The sequence below is a fragment of the Fulmarus glacialis genome, unplaced genomic scaffold (assembly GCF_000690835.1).
Source record: "Fulmarus glacialis isolate BGI_N327 unplaced genomic scaffold, ASM69083v1 scaffold22422, whole genome shotgun sequence".
Classification (NCBI taxonomy): domain Eukaryota; kingdom Metazoa; phylum Chordata; class Aves; order Procellariiformes; family Procellariidae; genus Fulmarus; species Fulmarus glacialis.
In genome coordinates, this window is record NW_009197492.1 from 17,863 (window position 1) to 28,428 (window position 10,566).

The window sequence follows — 10,566 nt, forward strand, 5'->3', positions numbered from 1 at the left end:
AATGTCAGCACAGTCCCCTGTGAAAAACAATAGCTGTGGCCAAACACGCTTTGTTCCTTCCTTGCATGATCCAGGCACTTAAATGTCACAGAGTTCCCTTCAGGTTGGGCAAAATTCCAGCCCATGAGAAAATGAGCTAGTGGTAGGTGCAGCAGCTTGCTGAGAACCTGTTAACAACTGCGGCCTGACAACATTTGTGCTATGGTTTTAGGATTCTCCTCTGAAAGGTCTGCAATGGTGTAGATGGTTTTTGTTTAACTTAAAGGTTAGTTTAGAATGAGCTTCTAGTGATTGGTTGTGGTGTTTTCTCCCCCTCACCCCCGGATGACAAATTATCAATAAAGTTCTCAGCTACTTTCTTTAGGCAGCCAAAGAGCTCAGTGCACTCATTCTTGAACAGTTAAAGGAAAAAGCTATTAAAGAGAGCTTCAGTATTCAAACCATTCTTAGGCCTTTTCCTTGAGAGGCAAGGGGAAAACTACAAATTGAAAGATCTCCAAAAACTCCCTCCCCTCTTTTTTTTTTTTTTTTTTTCTCCAGTTCCTATTGCATCTCAAAATGCACAGAGATGAGGGGGGTGTGTGTGTGTGTGTGTGTGTGTGTACCATTTCTGTTTTCTAGGGACTTCTGACAATGTAAGTGATTTTAAAGCTATGAGAAGTGAGAAGATGACCTGAGATAGATCCTCCCACTTTGGCAAAATGTTTTCACCAGAAGTGGGTGGCTTCTTGAATTGTAAATACAGTCCTATGCCTCTGAGCAGTTTGTTTTGGTTTGGTTTTTTTCCTTGAGGTCAAAGGCAACACATACCTGCCTTTCTCTCATAACCCAGACTGGCTCTTCCACCCACGAGGCAGGTAAAAGTAGAAGTGGTTTTACTGCCCTGTGAGGCAGTGGGCTTTTGAGCGACATGCACAGATCGAAGTGGAGCGGGTTGATCACTGTTGAAGAGACCAAGAGGCAACGGACAGGCTTGATGGTGAATGCTGTGCAGATGCTCTTCAGTCTGACCATGCCGAATCAATGTGCTATCTTGTCTCAGTGGCAGGTACTGCCCTTGTGAAGTAAGATTGCTCTTTTCTCAAATACACAGTCTTGATTACAGAACAGAGACTTAATAAGAGGAAAATGTTCTTGGCATCTCTTTATTCAAGCCTCATCCTTGGATCTAGTTTGTGTCCTTCACTAGCAAGACCGAGATCCCGTGCAGGTTGAGCAAACCAATGGCATGTGTTCCCCCGCCCTCCCAAGGGCACGACCAACTACAGAACAGGAGATCCCTGCTTTTCCACCAGAGAGCTGGTATTCGGGGTGTAAAGGTCTGCTGCAGTCGGACCACAACTTACCAACACACTGGCCAAGCACAGAAGCTTTGGTTGAATACCCAGCATGGAAGCCCAGTGTGATTCTTGAAGATCTTCTGAAGAGTTTCCCCTCTCGGTCTCCGCAAGCGTTTGTAGGTGGAAATTACCAGCTATTAAAACACTTGCCTTGCAGGGGTTTTCCCCACCTCTGAGCATGAGTTAAGGACTGCTTAAGTGGTCAGCTTCACTCTGTCAGATGCAGGAGCCTCGGGCTGCGTGGTGTCGTTGGCCACCACCTTGGCTTCTCCATATGTGTCTATGCATTTCCTCACAGCTTTCAGGATAAGCTGTAACCGTCTGTCTAAAGCCAAGAGATGGGGTTCGGTGAGGACGGGTGCCAGGCGGTCCTGCAGGAGGGATTCCCTCATCACATCGCTAAGCCGATATTCGGGTTCAGCCAAGAGCTGGAGTCGCAATAACGTTGTCCTCTTTATTCTGGAAAAAAAGAAATCGGACATCTTAATGCAAACTTCTTGCGGCATCCTAGCAAGAACCAGCTGTGGTGGTAGGGGAAAGAAGGAGGGCAGAAATGGGTGAAGATACTTGACAAAGAATTTTGGGGAAAAAAGCTTTCTCTTTCTGAAGGAAATGAAAATTTTTGCAGAAACCTCTGCTTCTTCCTTTGTTTTTCCAGACTGCAGAGTATTTGTACTGCAGATTTCTGTCATCAGAGAGACAAACATGATAGAAGTTCAGTAGTGAGTGTTTTTCCTCTGAGTCAGAGATGACCCAGTTCCCCAGATTACTGCAGGGTGGTGCCATGTTCCCAGGGATGACATTTATGGGGTGGGGGCAGAGGGGGAGGTAAAATGAAGAGGCATGAATGAGAAAAAAAATCTTCTGTCAAAACTCTGAGCAAAAAGAGGGAATGTTTCCTGGAACTGATTTAACTATGACTGTTCACCTTAAGAGGTACTGAGATTTAAATATTGTTTCCCTTTGACAGAAAGTGGAGTGAAAAGCTATCATCGTGGAACACTTCTGGGAAAGAAACTAAGTATTCTGAAATCATTTGTTTAATCCCCAGCAAAAGTGTTTTGACTTCAGCATCTCTAATACTGAAACTAATCAGCGGTTTTAATTATTGCCCTTTAAATTTTGGAAACAAAGTAGTCCGATTTCGTGGAGCCATTCCTATTTAGCTGAGCCAGAATTTTCAGATGGAAAAAGGTGTAGTCAGAAACATTTTAACCAGCTCCAGAATTTGCCTTTGTATGCCTGTTATTTACCCAAGGCATTGATCGGGAACAGCGATCTGGCTCTCTGCAACTCTAACAGGACATACGCTGTTCAGATGCCAGGGGAAAGGCTTGTTGGTGCTGCTGTGCCTGGCCGAGCAGCGGCTGAATTGCACCAGGTGCTCGTAATGCTCTGGAGCAGCCAAGCGAGGTACACGTCTTTGGTCAGTGATGCCTGTTGCATTGCACAAGGGAGGGAGAAAGGTGCTGCGACCGGCTGCCTCCTGCGCAGTGCTGGCACGGGGGCAGGCGACTTAAACTGTGGCTGTTGTCCTGGCTGCCCACTGCCAGGCTTGCATTAATATTCCTACCAAAAAAAAAAAAAAAAATTTCAATTGATCAAGTGCTAAGGCTGGCAAGGAGGCTTTAAATCACTGCCGGAGCACGGCTGTGAGGTTCTGCTGCTGCTGCCAGAGAAAGCCTTACACAGAGCAGATGCGAACCGCAGCAAACGAGCGTGCGTACGCTCTCCTTCTAGGCAAGGGGTGACTGTGAGGAGCTGCTGTGGGTAAACGCCAGCTGTGTTTGCTCTGGTCCGAACAGCGACGGGGCTTGGAGATGGAGAACGGGATAGTCTGACCCTGTGGGGAATGGCTTATTTAATGCTGTAAGGGTTATGTAAGAAACAGGCAGAATATGGAAAGGAGCGTGAGATGGAAATCCTGCCCCTGGCCCTGCTCCTCTCCCGCAGGGCAGTTGTAACCCCGCTGTTGTTCTGAATTGTTGAAGATTTGACCCAGAGCCTTCTAGGGACATCCTCGGCCAAGAAGATACATGAGCTAGGTTAACTGGGGGCCGTTTTCAGGCCTATCTGTGCCCTGTTGAGGGTTTTAACCCTTTCAGGAAAAGGACCATCTCTTACTGCATGGCTCTATTTGTGCCATTTACTGTACGTTGGGAGAGGAGAGCAGCAGACTTCAACATGTGGGACAAGGACTGGTGTGGGAGCTGGGCAAGGTAGCTAAAAATACCAGAAGACTTAAATCTGCTGGAAGCCAAACTTAGAGAAGAACTCAGCTGGGGAACGAGATGAATGTGTTGAATAGGAAATGGAGCGTCCCTGTGGTTGGAGTGGTCCCCCTTGTCTGGAGGGGCTGGAGGACTTTGTTCTGCTTGGGTGTACACGGCTCGACTTCACAGAGGAGCAGGGAGGTGACTCGGTGGGCTGTGTCCAGCTAGTTGGTAAGGGCAGGCCGAAATCTGTGGCCTCTGTACCTACTCAAAAAAACCTTTTTATTTCCTTTCCAAGTGTTTTTGGATGCTCCTCCGCTCTGAATGGATTGGCTGTTGTGGGAAATGAAGTTTTGTGTGTCTCCCTCAGGCAGCATGAGATGCTTTTATGCTGTTCTTGGCCCTAGATGGCTTATTATAAGGTGTGACTTGCAGGTCTTCTTACCACTGTCTTTTACAAGGAGAACTAAATTAAGAAGAGCTTCTGGGAGGTGGATCTGGAAGAATAGGAAGGATCTGACCTGTGGATCTTACTGTATACAGGTCAAATTAAGAGGCAGAGTTAATTTAAACCACACAAAATAGGAGTTCGTGAGAAGGATTCATTGCGAGCCTGTAATTATAAGTGAAAAGATTCACTGGGTGCAAATAGCAGTTCTTAAAATTAGATCCAGTATTACAAGTGTCTGGGGAGGGAGTGCAGTTAACACCCTGAGGCTGAGATGGAGCAGGGACAGCGAGGAAATAGGTTAGGCATCTCCTAGAGAGAAACCACAGGGAAGAGCAGCTTTTTCTGTCTCTTAAATTTAACTTTCAGTTGATTTATGTGAATTAACAAAGGGATAAGATAGGATTCAAATAGTAAAATTTATGAGCTTCTGCTTGTTGCCATGGGAAGAAGAAACCTGATTAGCTGTACTAAAGTTCTACCAGGCTTTGGGATGCAGATTTCTGAGCTTCACGCAGACGAATGGGGCTGATAGCACCTCATGTCGATGGGCTGGGAAATGCTAGGAGACACTTCTGGAAGGGTTTAATCCAACGGACAGTGTCTCCTGGTCTATCACTGAAAGCTTTTACACCTGCAAAGTCTTTTAGCTTCAACGGGAAAGTATCCAGGAAGGGTAGACGTATGACACCGTAGCAGGCTGCAGCACAACAGAGCTTAATACTCTAACTGATACAAAAGCTTAATCCCTGTTTCAGGGACAACTCGTGATTCCCATGCTCCGGTGTCTGGCCTGCCCCCTTGGCTGGGATTAGCGGGGGGTCTTTCCTGTGCTGCTGGATGGAGCCAGGCCTGGGTGACTTCCAGCAGCAAGCACTGCCAGCCCGTTACGGTGGGAACACCAACGTGTCTGGGAAGGAAGATGAAGCTGGCACTTACATGCAACACTGGGAGAGCGGGGCCAGGATGGAGGTTTCATCGTGGGAATGCCGTCCGAACCTGGGGGGGGTGAGCATAGAGTGCAGAGCTTTAGTGCCTGCCCACCCCCTTGCCCCCCTCCCCGATGTCCTCCCACAGCCTCACCCTCTGGCGTTGTCCAGATGCAAGAGGAAGCCGTCGTCCCCAAACTTGGTGAACATTTCGTAGTGGTGACGGTCCATGTTCCCTGGTAAAGGGCAGACAGAGGAACAGTTTCCCTTGCATGTGACCAAGTAATTTTCTGAACTATCCTACGTTTTCTTTCAGATCTGCATGAAATACTTGTTTGCCTTGCTGGAAGTGTCTAAGATGCTCAGAGCTACTGCTTTCATCTTGCTGGACCCCCCCGGGGCGTGGGCTGGGGTGGGCCTGGGGGCTCCCCCTCGCCCGCACGTCAGGCTGGCTGCGGGGAGACAGGAGTCTCCCAAAACTGTCTCTGGAACAGAAGGGATGGCTTTGAGAAACACCGTGGCGTGGGAGGGCAGACAGACTGATGCTGAAGGCCCACACGGAAGGAGCGAAGGTTATTTTCCCCTTCGTCATACCTATTAGGAAGTCAAATATGGCCATGTCAACGATGTTAAGCAGCCGGTTGCCATTGCTGTAGGGGTAGATCTCCCTCACCGTGTTGCAGTAGAGCGGATTCACTTCCCACCTGCAGGAGATGGAGAAGGGGGAGACGCACTCAGTGGTTGCTGCTGCTGGGTCCCAACAGCACCCCAAAGCTGGTCTCCCGTGCAGAGATCTCCAGGCATTAAGAGTTATTAAACTAATTATGGACAATCTCTGAACCTTGGCCTTCCTCTGCCTGGACATACAATTTCTGTACGTATGTCCGTGTGTCTGTACCCTGCTCGTTCTCCTTCCCATGCGTTCCCTGCAACGCAGATATGGGAAGCAGCATCATTTACCCACTTACTCCTCTTTTCCATCAAACGAGTAGGACCGGATCCACGGGTTTGGGATGGAGAGGCGTGGTGCCAGGTTGAGGGACGGCAGGAAGGCGGAGAGGGACCCTTCCAGGAGGTGAGGGTTCCCACACACCGCGTACTCAGTCTTGCACATGTATGGACACTTGGCAAAGAAGCACACGTTGCTGGCTGGGAGGAGAAGAGAGAGGAGAACGGGGAAAGGAGCTACGATTTGCAGGAGACCGCAAGGTAGCCTGGACTGACTTCTTCCCCATCGCGTGACGGTGACTGCATATATTGTGGCATATGTAACCACATCATGGATGTGAAACTGCCAAATCGTGGACAATACCTGGATTTTGTTCGATGGACAGACCTGGTCCCATGCTAGGGGAGAGGCTGGGGAAAATTGGGCAGGCGAGTAGATCTGGCAGATGATTCCAGCTGGAGGCTGAGGGACACCTCTACTGTAACCGTGTCTTTGTGCACGTTACACCCAAGAATTTAATTTCCGCTGAACGGCACAAGTCCTGCTGCATGCAGACCCTGCCCTTCCACCCACCATGGACCAACATGTCTAATCCCAGCTCGCAGCAGCCAAGCCCTCGCCTACCTGGTGAGACAAAAAAGACGCTCTGCAGGATCTCGTTCTTGGTGACCTCCAGGATCTCCTTGGTGACGTTGATCAACCTCCCAACTGTGGGCGGCACCCTCCGGAAATCCAGGATCCTGCACAAAAGGGACAGTGGCTCAGAGCCTGCGGTGCAAAGAGACGTTACTGCACGGGACGGCAACGTGGGACGGCAGATGCTGCCCTCGTCCCTTCCGCTGGTCAACCGGGGGCCTTTTGATGACTGCACCCACATGGATGGTTTTTTTCTCCCAGCTTCTTTCTAGCAAATAGCCAGGATCATTTTACCCTCTGGACCAAAATGCGGCCGAGTTCGGGCTTTGGTATTTTAATAGCTGCCGCCTGGAATAATCTGGATGTTCTCCAGGATTCATGTCTTTTCCCTAACCAGTTTCTCCCATTCCCTTCCATGCAAGCTGGGTCCTTCGGGAGGCAGAACAGCTCTTCAGGCCCTTCTACGATGTTGGGTTTGACACGGAGAAAAGATGCGTTGAACTTGGTACATGGTGGCCGAGACAGTGGGAGGCGAGGAGGGATCACCCCACTCGGAAGCACTCATGCCTGGCTGATTCATCTCAAATATCGTTAAAAAAATCAGGGCCTGGGGCAGGCAGGCATTCGTGTCAGTGAATGGAAAGCCGCTGTTGATTGCTGAGTCAGTAACGTGGAGTGAACCGGCTAATGCTGTTCTCTGCTCCTTGGGTAATGCCCTCTGCTTCTGAGAGTCGGGCACAAAACAGGATTTAGCCTGTTACTTGTTGAGCAATGTTTAAAGGAAAAAAAAAAAAAAATCATTTGCTTTCATCTAGCGTCTTTCAGCTCTAAAAACCACAAAGCACTTCAGAAAAGCCGTCCAGCCTCATTTTTCTGGCGGTGGAGCTGGGATGCAGAGAGGCAAGCTGATGGTCGTCGGGTCAGGCAGAGTCACTGCGGTGATGTTGGGTCAGAGCTGGAACGGGAATTCAGCTCTCTTCATTCCCTCGCTCAGAGTTTGAGCTACAGGACTTAGTCCTGCTTATCGTGTAAGTTGGGCTTGGGAACTGGAGACCCCCATCCACCATTGTCATCAGGGATCACTTCCCTTGATATTCAATACTCATCCCATCGAGGGGAAGAAGGCTGTTGCCCTCCTCTTCTACTAAGAGTATTTTTGATTTTATTAAATACAAAGCCTGCTGGGAAGAGGTGCCAGGTTAATTGCTCATTAGCTGAGGGCCTGAAACTGCATGGCTGCGGTCTGTCTCAATCCAAAACATGCCTTGATTGCTGATTGAGCGTGTGACTCCCGCACCGGGAGGGGATCCAGGCTGCACCCAGAGCTCATCTTTGTACTTCGATGCACGGGAGGGACCATGTGCGTGTGACAAATACCTGACCCGTTTGCAACCCGGACTTCATCTGCTAGCCTGTTCTCATGCAGTGGCCAAGGCGAAGCTGACCCTGGGCTTCAGATGAGAGCCAGAGCCGCCCCGTCCCCAAGTAATACAGCAGCTCCCAGAAGGGTGCTGCAAGGCAATCACGTATCTAAGGCCAAGCAGCTCTGCAGGACTCAGCACGGCTTTCCTCACGCCCAAGCTCTCCACGGGCAGAGGACCAGGTGCTGGCAGCTGGAGGAGGCGGCAGGTCCCTACCTGTCCAGGTGGAAGGCGGCGATCTCCGCGTTGTGCCGTTGGAAGTCGACAAAATAGAAAAAGTCCTCAGGAGTCTCTTCGTCACGTTTCTGCCTGGGAGAGATCAAGGGGGTTAATCTAACCGGGCAGGGCAGGCAGGCAGGGGTGCGGGCAGCGGGAGGCAGCCTGGACGCAAAGTGGTGGCACAAGGACAGTGCACCCGGGGACAGCTGATGTGCTGGGGAACGGCCGTCGTGTGGCCGCGCTGGTGCCAGGGCCACCGGGCAGAGCTGCAGCGCCTGGTGCCCAGGCCAGGACCCAAAGTCCCCGGCGCTGAGCCGGAGCCAACCCTGACTCGGTGCCGGCTGGGTGAGGGAGGCAGGAGGGCTGACTGTGGGCTTTAAAACTCTTTGTGCCGGAGTTTAGATCCACTTCGGACAGCGTTGGGGTATGCTAGAGGCCATGCTGCACTTCTCACGTCCCTGTGGGAGGTAGAGAAGAGCTCAGGTTTGATGCTGTCACATCCCTGAGATGGGAACACCAGCTCATTTAATTTCATTTTCTGGCTGTCACACAGTGCCCCAATATGTGTGGCATGTGAATTTGCATGCGCGGCCTCCCAAGCAGCTGTGTATCACAGGAAAGCCCGCAGGCATTGCTGAGCCCTCCTGGCCCAGCTGAGTGCACGGATGCTTTCCTTCACCTCCCGGACCTGCCGGCCACCGGGCAGAGGTGGACGGAAACGACCGGGAGAGGAGCTGGCTGCTTTCTGGATGAGCAAACCATCACAGCCGGTGTGCTGCCAGCTGTAGCTGTCCTGCCTGTGCACGGAAAGTAAAGTGAGGGGGAATAAACGTGAAGAGTCCCACAGGGCCAGAAATAAGTGCAAAAGCAATTTAAAACTCCTGTTTGAGGTGACCGGGACTGATGGTTATTTCTTGGAAATGCTCTGGGAAATCCAAGGAGAAACAAGGTAAAGCACAAAGTCAGCTGGGGAAGAGGAAGAAATGGGCAGTCCCTAACAGCAAAGTGCCCCAAGGTCCTTTGCCGTCTGGCATCTATGAACCGAGAAATTTCAAATGTCAATAAGCGGTGTGGGAACACCGGTGTTTATCCGCGGGCGGCTCTGGGACGGTGCAAGCAGCCAGTAATAATGAAACCTTTTCAGCTGTCAAGGTAGCTGAGCGCAGGAGAGGAAAGACGCGGCTGCGGTGTGCCTGTCCTTGCCAAGGATGCTCGCACCCCGCGCTGCGGGGCTCCTTGGGGGGGGTCGAGGCGGGGGCTTTGCCGGCGTGCCTTACCTCATGGGCTTGAACATGGCTTTCCCAAAATCCTGGAACCTGAGGACCAGCTTCAGGTGCACGCCGCTGGGCTTCACAACTTGGGGAGGAAACGAGACGTTAGCCGCCTCGGAAAAGGAAAGCTTCCCCGGCACGCGGTTACGCGCTCCGGCGCGATTCGGCTTTCCATCCCGGTGAGTGCATCCCATCGCTCCTTCCAGCTGCTCCCCTCTGCTTCTGCAGTTATTTTTCCTCTCTCTCCCTCTCCCCTGTGCCATAGAGGAGATTTCCCTCCAGCACTTCTCCCAATAGCCGTTTGTTACGTCCTCTTGGGGACTTTTTTCTCTCCCTCCCCCAGTAGAAACCAGTGGCGTACTGGTGTCCTGGCACCCACGTCCCAGCCTCAGCTGGGGTGGTGGGGTTTAATTGGAGGGAGAAGGGCCTGGCATTGCCTGGCTTTGCGTTCCCCCTGCTGAGGTTAGGGTGGAGGAATCGGGGATTGGGGTCAGCTGAAGCGATGGCGTGCTGGGGGGAGCGCAGGGACCCGAAGCGTCGCACTCACTCTGGCTGCAGTCGCAGGCCCCCAGCAGCGCTTTCTCGTCCTGGCTGTAGTCTGCAAGGGTAGGAGGAGGGGTGAGACCCCGCCGGGCTCGGTCTCTTGCTGCTGACCCCCCTCCCAGCATGGGGCATGCAGGGAGGCACTGCCTGCCCGTCCCTGCCTGCCCGCGCTACCCCAGCCTGGCAGCCCCGGTACCATCGGTGCACAGCGAGGGGTGCAGTCCCCTCGGGGGGGCCTGAGGCAGCCTCTTGGGATTAAACTGTCATGCAACGGGTCCCCGGCATGCTTGGCACCAAAAAATGCTGCATCAAGGGCCACAGCCGAGTCCTTCCTCCTGTCTCAAGGTAAAGGCACGGCAACTGCACGGCACAAAACCTGCTGGGAAGCCGGCACAGGGCTCGGGGCTTCCTCCAGCGAGCGACAGCCCCTGCCTTGTTTGCAAAAGTGATCTGGGGGGGCTGCAGCCCCCCAGCCCCGTGCAGCTCCCAACGGCCCCGTCTCCGCAGCAGGAGGGTGCTTACCGGCACTGATAGTGGTGAAGTCTTGCATGTCCCGGAGGAGCCTGTTGACGGCGGGGCTGGAGCGTGGGTAGAGCC

General features: G+C 52.1%; 1 protein-coding gene across 1 annotated transcript in view; it reads right to left on the bottom strand.

Moving 5' to 3' along the window:
- Window positions 1-1,417: 1,417 nt before the first annotated feature.
- The window catches only part of FAM20A (family with sequence similarity 20, member A), a 9,938-nt gene continuing 789 nt past the window's right edge, over window positions 1,418-10,566 (bottom strand). Inside the window, exons 3-12 of the mRNA XM_009572572.1 lie at window positions 10,492-10,558; window positions 9,974-10,024; window positions 9,433-9,511; window positions 8,153-8,245; window positions 6,504-6,619; window positions 5,899-6,079; window positions 5,525-5,634; window positions 5,085-5,166; window positions 4,941-5,000; window positions 1,418-1,799 (exon numbers count right to left, since the gene is read on the bottom strand). Coding sequence (XP_009570867.1) covers window positions 1,535-1,799; window positions 4,941-5,000; window positions 5,085-5,166; window positions 5,525-5,634; window positions 5,899-6,079; window positions 6,504-6,619; window positions 8,153-8,245; window positions 9,433-9,511; window positions 9,974-10,024; window positions 10,492-10,558 — 1,104 coding nt within the window. The 3' untranslated portion in view covers window positions 1,418-1,534. The remainder of the gene's footprint in view (window positions 1,800-4,940; window positions 5,001-5,084; window positions 5,167-5,524; window positions 5,635-5,898; window positions 6,080-6,503; window positions 6,620-8,152; window positions 8,246-9,432; window positions 9,512-9,973; window positions 10,025-10,491; window positions 10,559-10,566) is intronic.